Raw genomic sequence first — 12,810 nt, 5'->3', positions numbered from 1 at the left:
CTGAGACAGGATTTCACTAAGTTACCCAGGCTGGCTTTGAACTTGCAATCCTCCAGCATGAGCCTCCTGAGTAGCTGGAATGACAGGCTTGAGCCACCAGGCCTGGCTAGTTAGGATTTTTGTTTTGAAAATTGGGAACTGTGATTAATGGTACCATACTAGAACTCTATTCTGAGATAGAATTCTGCCTTGAGCAGTATTAGAAGACTTTATTGCTTAATTTTAAATATTTAATATTTAATGTAGCTGATTTTGAGGCAGTTTATGTAGACATCGTAAGAATAGATGTGAATCCCGTGGAGTTCTTGTCGTGTAACTTCAGTTCCTCCCCTTCCTTTCTCCCCGCCCGCCCCCACCTTGTTCACCTTTTTTGAACATATATTTTTATGTAAAGGAATATTAAAGGTGAGGCCTTGCAACCAAAACATTTTCTATGGGAAGTCCTGTATCTTCTGTTCTGGATGAACTATACTTCTCAATAGCGACATTTTTATTTTTTGATACCGGGGATCGAACTCGGGTCCTTGCGCTTGCGTAGCAGGTGCCAAAGCTACTGAGCTAAATCCCCAGCCAATAGTGACATTTTTAAAGGCCCCATATTTTGGAAAAGTTTCATGCTGGCCTATTTCACAAATAAATTAAATCTAACTCAGAGTTGTTACCATACCTGGATGAAGACATTACTACTTAGAAGAATGATAGCATACTCTTTTTCTGTTCAGAAGACAGGGTCTAAGCCCAAGCCCAAACTGCTCTGTATTTGGGTGTGATGCGTTTCAGAAGATAGCTAAGTCCACAGTTTTTCTGCCCAAGTGAAGATGAAAATGGAGGGAATTCGCTAGATAAATCAGACCAAACGCTCGCTTGTGTCTTAGTTATCTGGATAATTGCCTATCTTCTCCAGTTTACATGTTTGCTCTGTGTCATTCTCTAAATATAGAGTAAGACATCATAGTATGTCTGAGACCCATGTGTAGCTTGTGGGTTTTCACATTGTTTTCCTACTTCTGTTGATTTATTGTGAGGGTGACCGAGGAGCTCCGGTGGTTTCATGTAGTGAGGTTATTGAGCCTGATGACAATGACACAGAAGTTGATTAGGGTTACCTCCATTGATGCAGTGAACAAAAATGCAGATTAAGTAACTAGCTTTTGCTTTGATCCCTTTACAGTTTGACAAATACCCTACAAAAGTTGACCCATTCTACCGGCACAGTGTGAGTTGCATTACCATGCTACACATTCAATGTAACTGCTTTTGCGTTCTTGTGCTCTTGCCACAGATCGGTAAATGACTAGCAGCTTCCTTAATCATCTTTGCAAGAGTTCCCATCGTGCCTTGTCACTTTGGATGCTTGCTTTCATGGCATTTGCTTTTCGTAAAGATGCAGTATTATCTTCTGAATCAAAAGATCATAAGCACGCCCAAGACTTAAAGCAACTGGGACTCACTGGCGGTCAGGCCTCTGTCCTGCAAAGGCAGTGTCTGGTGGAGTCATCGGAGTTCGGGACAGTAAAGTCACAACACTTCAGCCACCAGTTGAAATGCCAGTAACACAGAATTCCTGGAGCTCAGCTTGCATTGTGCCCTCTAAATGCAAAGCCTCTTACCTTGTTGACTCATAACTTCACAAAGATTTTGCCTTTAAAAATCTCTTCAGCCCTCTTCAGCATGGCTGATTTTGCTCTCCTGGGCTTATGTCAATTGATTAATAAAAATATAATTTTAAATAATTAAAAGAATTCTTAAAATTGAATGCTGTTTTTCTCTAAACTCATTCTTTATATAAAAAAATTACTTGTTAACTCATTCCAGGAGGTAAATTGGTGCCAACCTGAGTTATAAGTTCAGTTACATGACAGTTTCTCTTTATACAAAGGACTTGAATATTTTACGATGATATTTTGATTATGGGGTGAATACTGCATCATTTTTATCTGAAAATGTGCAAGTTTCTTTGCTTTATAGTTTATATTTTCAAGTAAAACCAGGGAAAAAAGAAGGTTAATGGTTGTTCGTAGCCATGTTGAGTCACCATGGGTAACTATTTTGCTTTGGTTTGTGGATAGCATTATTTCAGTGGAAAGGCTACTTAATAGATGAGCAGAGAATAAATTCATTCATCCTTTAAATATATAATTAAACACTATTACTCAAGAGTATAGCTGAGAAGTCAAGACTGGAAAATACTAGAAATTAGTTGAGAATTCTTTAGAGGCATTCAGAACTAACATGAGGAAATCCTCTTCAACAGAAATTAAAAAGTACATTTGAGTGACTTGTTCCCCACAGATTCACCCTGTTTTGCTCAGCACTACGATACAAAAACTTTTTTAAGTGGACTCTCAAAATCCTTAGCCTTGTGTGGGTTCTTCTTGGGCCTGCCCATGAATATTGCCATTGTGCCTTAGTCTGCGTTTTGCTGACCTAAATGAGAGCCCCACTAGGGAAGTGATTCTGATGGAAAACTCATTGTGCTCAGCAGGTACCTCCGGTTCTCTTCCCAAGATCCATGCAGCACCTCTGTGTGCACCTTCCACAGGGTCTTAGGTTTAAGATGGAGCACATGCCTGGAGACCTGAGCCTGGCAAAGTTGATGTCTTATTACTTACGTGCTTCAGGCTTTAGTCAAGAGGGGAATAGTCAGCTACATTTGTAGTCTAAGATTTCAGTAACGGAATAAAGCAAAAGGAAAGTGGTAAAAACATACAATTTTATTGTAAATATTAAAGGAAAATATGCCCACCTGGAGGCAGAGTTATAGAAATTTGAGTGTGTTTTAGTGTGGCATGTATTTAATTACTCTGCTTCATACAATGTACTGTGGGAGAATTATTTCATATTACTAGTTATAGCAGATAATATATGAAGTACTTAGTCTCCCCTACTTTGGGGATTAAGACATTATAAGGGGAATTAAGATGCAATGCACTCAAGTATCTAAAACACAATTTTAGACTTAAAAGTAGTTGTAAATGAGGGCACTTGGTTTGCAATCTCTGTTTAAGTGGATTTAGTTCAATATCAATTACTCTGAAAAACTTTGCTGCATCATAATAAGGGAGCAAAATGAAATAAAGACCAATAAAAAAAAAAGGTACGTGCTCTGCAAACAGGATTGTGAGATGTGAATTTCAGTTGTTACCAAAAATAGGAAACATAAATGCATTGTTAAGAAAAGCTTATTATTGTATTTTAAAATATAAGATACAATCTTGAAGATGGGGTGTTATTTCTATGTCCATATGGTGCTTTGATCAAAGGAAACAGAATCAGACAAATAGAATCTCTGAGATAAATTTTTAAAAGGAGGGAAAGGTGTCTGCATTGTCTTTTTCCCCTTAGTTAAGTCCTTTGTAAGCTAATGATTCAAGAAAATTCATATTCTTCACTCAAAACCATTCTTTTGCCATCAGTGAATGATCAGACCCACATGTCAACAGTATGGCTTGAGTAACCTCCACTGAACGTGCTTAGTGGTAGCAGATCAGTGGATCAATAGCAGATCAGTGGTACCTCAGTTCATGAACTTAATTTGTTCGACGATGCTAGAAAAAATGGCCACATTTGTGTTCATGCAGGAAAGATGGCCAGGGTTGTGTTTGTCACCTGATGCAGAATTTGCAAATGGAAACAAAATTTTGCCAAATGCTTCTGTTTGTGAACCAAAATGTTCACAAACAAAAGTGTTCATGAACCAAGGCGACACAAAAGTGTTCATGAATACCGAGGCAAGGTATTCAAAACCAGCCATAATAATTTGGGCTTCACATGTTAAAACAGAAGGCCTCTAAGTACCGCAACCTCTAGGAAATAATAATACTAAAACTGGATAGTGATAACCCAGGGTTATTACTAGTTATAGCAAATAGGATTTCTATGCTTCTATAGTCCAGTCCGCCTTCTAGAAAATTTGGCATCTCCATTTAAAGTATATACTGAGTCATTTTATTTTCCTCTTCCACAAATATTTGTCATCGTATTAGATAAGCAAGTTAAATTGTCCTCTGGAACTGCCACTTCTAGAATAACCTAATGAAGCAAGGATTGTGAATATGTTCTCATTGCCTCAAACTATTAAAAATCTAAAAGTACTAATTGAGTTTTAATGGTATAAAATCCTGGCATTCATAAAGACTTGCTTCTTTTTCTTCCTTTTTTTCTTTTTTTTAATTCTTTTCTCTTTTTTTTCTAATTAACTTGTAATTATCTGGGCCTCGTACTTGGCTCAGCTTCCCTTCTGGTTTTGATATGCATTAAAACCTCCAACCATTTAGGACTTCTATGCAATTTACCAATTAATAATTAGAAAAGCTCCCTTTCTAATGATGTCCTCATCTGGGACATCATTTGTTGGCTGATTGATTCTGAACTACTTTTAACTTTTTAAGTTAAGCATTCATGGCACATCTGTGTGATCATTTCATCATGGCTTCTTGACTAATAGCATCAAACTGAGATTACTTGGCTTGCTAATGTTGATGTCTTTCTATGGGAAGGGAATTTGAATATATCACTTGCCTCCTACTAAAATGGTTTTTCTCCCTCTCCGTCTTTGGCCACAGCTCTTCCATTCCTATCCTCCTGCAGTATCGGGCATCCCCCCCATGATCCCACCCACTGGCCCTTTTGGTTCACTACAAGGAGCATTTCAGCCCAAGGTAAGAACCTTACAGTGAAGATGCACAGGCACGTTTCTAATGGAGTCCCCAGTCAGGCATGCCGGTGACTTCTGCATCTTGCCTGCCCGGTGACTAATCTGTCAGACACGAAGTGACCACGGGGATGAGGGTGAGAATATTTTTTTTCAAGTCCATCTAGTTTTAAACCTCAGCAAAAATTTTACATTTCAACCTGTACTACCATGTAATCTCAGTTGGGCTAAGATTTTCTGTGCTCTGTGAAATATGCAGAATATATACATTGACATATGTTAGTTTTTTCTTCCAATACTGTGACATACGATTCTAGTCAGGAATCCTATGAAATGTCAGACATATGTGCACCTAGTTGTCTTTGATTCTAATAGAAAGGGATGAGGGAGAGAAGCTCCCAAACTAAAACGTCCTGTGAATTGTATCAAGGGAAGATTCTGCTGCTTCTCCCTCACTGTCCTCATCAGCGCCATCTCTCTGTGAACAGGCTCTGCCTGCAGGTGGAGGGCAGCTGCCTACCTTTGGATACCATGTCCCTCTCTGCTTGCTCACAGTCTTCCCACTCCTCACCATGGTCACACTTGCCAAATTCAGGATTCCGTCATCTGTTTCCAACATCCTAGGATAAAACTAGGCCCTTACCCTTTGTAACAACTGAATTCTTTTCTACCTAGTCAATGATACACTGCTCAGCTTGGGCTACAGTTATCTCTGAAGGTCAATAAGGAAGAATAATTTTCCAACTTATGTTAAAATGTATTTTGGTTCCTTTTTTACTTTCATATAAAAAAGCGAAATATATTTCTCCTGTTGGTAACGTTCTCAGATTTTAAAGCGAGACGGTTTAGTGTGTGTGTGTGTGTGTGTGTGTGTGTGTGTGTGTGTGTGTGGTTTTCTTTTTTCCCTCATGCCATTTCTAAGACAAACATGCATTTTGGGCCATAATCTCCCAGGAGGAGCACACACTGCATTTTCAAAGGCACATTGCCTTAAAACTAGAAATAGGGAAAGAAATTAAAAGGCATTGGGTAGGATGGCTACACCTTCAAAATCACATGCATTAGCCTGGACTTGCAGTTTATAGGTTATATATACACAGGGCTTTTATGATGGCCGTGGTAAAAGCCTCCTATCTCAAGATAAAATAATGGTGATTTTAAAACTCCTTCCTCCCCATCTACTCTTCACTACCCCCTCAGACCCTGGTCTGTCCCCTCTAGGTTGAGACAAATCTCTAGTGCATCCCCAAACAGACTGGTAGGTCATTTAATAAATTAGACTATTTCCCTCACTCACAATTATCCAATCACACAGAAAACTACATCTGGGCAAGAAAGTGTCTCTCCTGGTGTTGAAATAGGCCTTTCCAGGCCATCTTCCTGATTGAATATGTAGATTGCGGTTCATTAGTGGAGTTCTTCATATGTATGCAAATCAGGCTGTTAACAACTCCAGCTTAATTGTTAGTTGTACTGCAGCTGATTGCTTTTCTTTCTTTCATTCCTCTTTACCCCTTTCTCCTTGTAGGCAAGCTCGTGCCTAAACTTGAGCTTTTTCTACACGAGTTAACTTGTGTGAGAGTATTCATAGAAGGTGTGATTTCTTAAATAAAATAACCAGTGTGAGTTTTTAAAGCCTCTTCCCACAAGATAGTAGTGACTCCGCCCAAAGTAGACTTTGTGTTGTTGCTAATTCAAAGGACAAAAGCCTGTTGATAAGGTTAATATTATTATTAATATTTTTAAATGGTAGTGGGAATAGGAAAGACAAAAGCAAAATTTAATGGTAGATCTGCATGGTCCCTAAATTAGGTTCTCTTGTCCCATTTCCACTGCTGCTAATGAGTAATTACTGAGTGTAATTTCTTGTTATTGTCTGCCAGTTAAAATTTAGAGAGTTAGCTTAATGTCTGTAAAATACTGTCAGCTATTCTGATGAGAAGCACCTGATACTGCAAATTATAGTAACATTCACTTAAGCATTTCTTGCAATGTTTGGTGATAAAGCAAAGAGAAAAAAATAGTGTCAGTACTGTGGATTCTGGGAAGAAGGGAGGATTTAGGGGGCAGCATTTTGGTGTGTTGCTTCTCTTTTGGGTCCTGGGCTTTTTATTGCTGTGAAATGTGCTGGGGGTCTGCTCTCTGATGTAGAAGGATGCCATGGCAAGAGAGAGCAAGCAGTCTCTGGCCAGAGCCCCTGCAGAGAAGAGGGAGCGAATTCTCATCCAGAGCATGTGTGGTCACTGAGAAAAATGGGTCTCGACCCAGAATGAAACAAGCAATGAAGTTTCGCTTCTGTCAGTTAGAATGAAGGAAAGATCTTGCTTTTATGTCCCGTGTTCTGTGCTTCCTAAGCTGTGGTCTAATTAATTTGTAGACATCCAACCCTATCGATGTCGCTGCTCGGCCTGGGACAGTCCCACACACTTTACTCCAAAAGGACCCGAGGGTACGTGCAAAGTCAGGCTTGGTCTCAGGTAACGCCAGGGCTGTCTGCGCGGCCTGCCCACCCAGTGCTCATGCTCTCCCCAGCACGTTTATTTGCAAGAGCTGCTGTTTCAGCTCTCCCTTTGAGTTCTGCAAGAAAGTGCCAGTCATTCTTGAAGACAAAGGCTCCTGGGGACCTAGGAATGACACAAGGGGACTGATTTGCCAGTGAGAGAAGACAAAGGAAGGGCTTACTTACGGGCTGACCCTAGAAATTAGACACTGCTTGTCTGGTTTCTACTCAGCGCTCTTCTCTGTGTACAACTCCTTGAATTTGTCTTACATAAAAGAAATAACTACAGAATTTTTTTTTTAATGGAAAAGCACCGAATGCTTTTCTTCCTGGAAGTCAGGACTCCTTCCCTGAGGTCAGAAAGTTACAGGACCATACTGCACTTGAGGGCCTCTATTTTTAATGTTGCAGGGATCCTTTGTGTTCTAGAGCTAAATAAAATATCCATTATGCTATAGTTATAGTATTTATCAATAATTTATAATGCCGCCTACTTCCAAAAAAAGAATTTGAAGTTATGCAATAGATATAATCTTCTCTATTGATTGTTGTTTATATTTATCTTTATAATAAATGCAAAAAACATGATTACCTTTTACAATATTGTCTTTTTCTAAGGACAGTCAGAAATTGATGATGAGAGTTAGGCAGAAAGTAAAAATGACCCCACCGAGTCAGTATTTTTATGATGCTTAGTGAGCTTCCTGAAGACATCGAACACCTGTAAGTGCCGCACAGTTGTGGAAGAGAGGGTGTTGTAAAAGTGCTCCTGGTTCTCCTGTCTGGGGAGGACGGTTCTCCCTGGACAGCCCCTGGCACCCAGCCTCCAGCCTGGTCTGTGGTGTGGAAGACTCAGGACAGAGTGCAGCGCCAGAGGGCACACTGCCGTCCATTAAACTCGCACAGGGCCTTGCCAGCCTCTGGGTTCCAAGGCCTGGGAAGTGGGGGAGGGGACAGTTGGTACTTTTGATAGTGTGAAAACTGGCTAATTATTCTCTAAAAGGGCTTCATTTAAAAGTAAAATTCTAACATTTTAATTTCCCCTCCTAATGAAGCACTACAAATTTGTTAATTAGAGCAATTGTTTGAGTGACAGGCATGTAACCAAGTTGTCATTTTCTCTTCACAGTTGACAGATCCTTTCAGACCTATGCTAAGGGTAAGAAAGCTTCTTCTAGAACTGCTTTGCAACCTCCTTTTGACTCCCCGTGGGTTAAAAATACAAGTCCGTAACAAGAAAATAAGCCATACTTGAAGTAAAAGGGTGGAAAAACAGTGGTTGGGTTTTGCAGGTAGCATAATTGAAAATAGACTAAATTGTTTTGCTTTGAGTATTGGAGGAAGCCAGGCCATTGGCTTATTCTTGTAATAGATAAAATGGACCTGAGTCAGATTCTGGTGTTAGTAGGTCTGCCAAAGGGTTTGGATCATAAGGGGAAAGATTTAAACTAGAGGCTGAAGTCAGTCTTTCTTACCCTTAGAAAATACAAATGTTGGATCTGTTTATTTTGGCTAGTGGCTCCCTTATTCAGAACTAAGTGACATTGGCTTGCCATAACTATTAGACCTATTTCTCTGGTGCAGGAAGGGATATTAGAGGAATTGGTTTGTTTAACATCTTGTTAAAAGCAAAATGTTCCTGAGGACTGGAGCTCGGCCAGCAGGCAACCTCTGAGTGGATGTTGAGTTACCTGGTGTGGGGCTGGGTGCAGAGACAAAGGCAGTGGGTGGTTGGGTGGAAGATGCATGGACAGTAGACTTCCTACTCTACATAACCCATTTCTGGTGCATACTATTAGATAATTCCATTTTCCCAAAGGGGAAAAGACCTTTTTCATCACTTAGGTGAGGGAGTGTGTAGGTTTTTTTTATAAAACCATAATTCCATTACAAGAGGAAAAAAATGGTTCCAGATTTAAATTTAATTATATAGTTCAGGAACAGTTCGTTACTACAAAAACCATAAACTTCTGTCCTTTGCCAGTGTAAAATGGGGCCGTGTTTTCTTCTCATCCATCCAGTAGTTACGGAGCTTGCACTTGGAGCTGAAGGGTAGATTACTTGCCCTCTAGTTGGTAGAAGAGAATCTACATGCAGTTACTCTACTGCTCGGAAGGCAAGGCAGGAAATAATTAGATTTGGATTGATATATACTCCTCAGAGGTTGGAAGAGGAACTTGATATCTGCAGAAGCCTAGAGAGCAGGAAGGAAGAAATTCTTTTTTCTTTTCTCTTCTCTTAACTTAGCAGTGAATAGTGCTCACCAACATGAATGGGTAGTTGGCACTTAGTGAAACATTTGCAGTCTCTGGGCTTAAATTTAAATGTGATACATTTCTTTATACCATTTTGAGGGTTAAAAGACAGTCTTGGGGGAGGTTATGACAGGCCCTGTACCCTTTTCTTGTTTTGATTTGATTCACAGACATTCCCTAATTAGCTCTTCTGAACAGCTGATTTGCATTATAGCATGGCAACATTTGTTAAGTAGGACTTCCTATTCTACCAGATCTGCCAGCTGGCACCAGAAAAGAAGGAGACACAAAGTGGGCTTTTGCCATCTTGTCCTTGGTAACCAGGACAAGATGGGTTTCCTGAGCTTAGCTGACATCTTAGACCCACGTGGGAAGAGGGGGCCAACTAATTGTGACTCTCTCATGACTGGGCATTGGAAAGAGGCTGATGGGAGGCACTTGGAGGGCACAGAGCACTCTTGTTGTTTCATGAGAAAAGCCTCTGTAGCCAAGATCTGCAGAAAGCTTGGGGGAAATTGAAGGTGGTTTCTCCAGAGTGTCTTTCTTCTGACCACATTGCTCTTTCTTGTTCCAGAAACCAGGGAAGTGGTGTGCTATGCATGTTCACATCGCCTGGCAGATTTACCACCACCAACAGAAAGTCAAGGTCAGTCTGACTTCCTGGATCAGGGCGGATGGGGGTGGGGAGGAGTGTGTGGTCCACGTGGAACACCTAAATGGGATCTAAAAACCCTCAGGCAGGAAGGATCAAGTCCCTCTTGGAAAAACTATGGAGCAATCTTATTAGTAATTAGGGAAACAACCAGCAGTTACAAAACAAAAGCAAACTGATAATTCCCTAGTATAGTTTTCCTTTTTTATGAATTTGTCATCTTATTGACCCAAAGGGCTCAAATATGGATTAAATCCTGAAATAAAGGTTTGAGAATCTAATTAGAGTGGGCTAGAATTAGAGTATGAAAAATAGTAGCTCAGAAGAGCCAACAGTGAATGTTTTGTTTTGCTTTTAAGTAATGATTGGTATATACTTTTCATTTTATGGCTTTGGAAAAATGATAAAGAGTAATTTATACCCCATATGAAGACACCATACTGAACAGCCATTATCAATGCAAATAATTAACAATTACTCTTCTAGAAGTAGCATTGGGTTTGCAGTGACCTTTCACTAATCCTTCTGGTGACCAGTGTCAGCCATTAGAATACAGTCAGTACTGGGCCGGGATTTATTTAGCTCAGTGGTTCCGCCTGCCTCGCAAGCGCAAGGTCCCAAGTTCGATCCCTGGTACCAAAAAAAAGAATATAGTCAGTACTGCCAGAACCACCTTCTGGCCAGTTACCCTGTCTGTAGGTAAATTTGTGTGTGTGTGTGTGTCTGTGTGTGTGTGTGTGTGTGTTTTCATCATATAGTTAAATACATCCTGCTTTAACTAAGTCTTAATAACACAATATGGAAAAGAACAAAAATTACAAGGAAGCTGACATGGGGCCAGTGCTTGGCTTAAGGGACAAAGTAACTGACAAAGTGACAGATTTTAAGTCTGGGTAACTGGCTGGAAAAATGGTAGAAAACATCCAATTGGTCATTCCAGTAAGCTTCAGTTAATCCTTTGCTTCATAAACAAGCTTTTATCACTGAATCCATGGGTTCATGAACAAGCTCTTCGTCCTCACAGCATGTGAGAAACATCATGAGAGTAGTCCAGGAGGCCAGTATGCAGAGAAGAGTGAGTCATCAGAGAAATGCTCTTGGACGGGTGCCCTGACTCCCCACAAGGAAGGCAGGCATTATGCACTGCAAACATATACTAATAAAAAATAAAAATTCAAACCAAACAAAACCTAGTTCAAAGAGAAAAAGTAAACCTCAGTAAATGAACAAAGCTCCCTAAGACATTTTGCTTCAGTTGCCAACACCTCGTCTTTCTCCTACCATCCCATCAGTGAGTTTTGCTCACTTTGACTCTATTGTTAAGCAAGGTTTAATTAGAAACCTTACACTTTAACTTCACTGGAAAGTGTGTGTCCTCTGAAGAGCTAACTAGATTTTGATGATTAGTTCAATTCACTTTTGGTTCAGGATGGCATGGTTAGCAGATCAGTAGGTAAAACATGTCTTCCTGTTAACTCCTTTGGTTTAAAGCGATGAAGGATGTATGTGCCACTTTCCCACTTCTCCATAAAAATGCCCCCAGTGACTTAAACTTTCATTATCCCAATTCAATTAGCAAGACCTCTTGAACACGAGATGACTCCATTCATCTTTCCTTCCCTCCAAACTGTTTGTAATCCCCAAGCTCCATTTTGCTTCATAGACCTAAGTTGTGTTTAATGAAACTGTGCTGTGCACCATGCAATATTAGCACTAAATAATCTGGCAACCAAATTAAAAGAGGGACTGATAATATTTTTACAGATTTATAGTGAATTAGGAGCTTGGTTTGGGGGTTTGGCTATTACTTTCTACTGGGACTTTCATTAGAGTTTTCCCTATAGATTTGGGCAGAAGTCATCCGGTCCCTTTTCTGTAACGTTCATTTACTCATTCTTTTAGTGACTCACCAAGTACTTACCAAGAGTCTGCAGCCGTCAGATTATGTAGCATGGCAGGCAGGGGACGCTCCTCTCTCCTGTCCTCTGGTTGCTTCAGTGTTCCATAGGGAGGATCAGTGCATGTGTGTATTGGTGACAGAAGTGCTGTGTATTTCTAAAGGGTGTCACTCCTACCCCAAGGTGCTCAGGTTTTCCTTCAAATGGGGGCAGTGGATGAGTAGGGTTTTGACCTGTAGCAATAAGGGAATGGGGACCTTCCCTCAGCTCTGACCCTCACACCATGCTCTGTCCACATAGATGCTTTATCATCTCTGTCATTGGACAGTGGGCAAAGATCACTCAGAGCATAACGTTTGGGGTGGGACAAGAATGGGGCCAGCTGGGGTCAGTCAAGTCCGAGAGATTGGAAGAGTGAGTCAGACGCAGGCTGGGGGCAGTGCAAGAGCAGGAGAGGGGTGGGAAGGCAACTCGCAGCCTCAGATCCCAGGGCCCCAGGCTACCAGAGGAGAGGGGCAAGGCCGGTCTGGAGAGGCAGGAAGCAGATCCCAAGAGAAGAGTCAAGAAGGTGGGGCGACCCTGAAACCACTGGGGCTGCCCACCTCCAGAACAATGCCCAGGGGAAGGTTATGGGCCAATGTCTACAGACCTAGAGAAGGCGAACTGAAGGATTAGCTTTAGGCCGGATGGTGAGGACTCCCAACAAGAGAGGGTATCGGTGTTTACTGGGGCAATCTGACCTCCTCCTCCTCCTCTTCAGGAAATTGGGGGCAGAAGGGAAAAGAAAAGACCTACTAGTTAAATCAGTACCTCTCCTTTGTTTCATTTGTTGTTGTTTTTTAAATATGCAA

The 12,810-nt window shown here is 40.8% G+C and overlaps 1 protein-coding gene across 7 annotated transcripts in view; it reads left to right on the top strand.

Moving 5' to 3' along the window:
* Auts2 (activator of transcription and developmental regulator AUTS2) overlaps positions 1 to 12,810 on the top strand; it is a 1,122,451-nt gene that overhangs the window by 1,098,904 nt on the left and 10,737 nt on the right. For all 7 annotated transcript variants that reach the window (XM_087195769.1, XM_087195767.1, XM_087195768.1 and 4 more), the window contains 5 exons: positions 1,172 to 1,216; positions 4,566 to 4,661; positions 7,032 to 7,103; positions 8,284 to 8,313; positions 9,984 to 10,055. In XM_087195769.1, coding sequence (XP_087051895.1) covers positions 1,172 to 1,216; positions 4,566 to 4,661; positions 7,032 to 7,103; positions 8,284 to 8,313; positions 9,984 to 10,055 — 315 coding nt within the window. The remainder of the gene's footprint in view (positions 1 to 1,171; positions 1,217 to 4,565; positions 4,662 to 7,031; positions 7,104 to 8,283; positions 8,314 to 9,983; positions 10,056 to 12,810) is intronic.

The sequence above is a fragment of the Heterocephalus glaber genome, unplaced genomic scaffold (assembly GCF_053883595.1).
Source record: "Heterocephalus glaber isolate CG9 unplaced genomic scaffold, H.glaber_assembly_v1.0 deba00001610, whole genome shotgun sequence".
Taxonomy (NCBI): domain Eukaryota; kingdom Metazoa; phylum Chordata; class Mammalia; order Rodentia; family Bathyergidae; genus Heterocephalus; species Heterocephalus glaber.
Note: the sequence above shows the minus strand (reverse complement) of the source record. Positions and strands in the feature narration are given on the sequence as shown.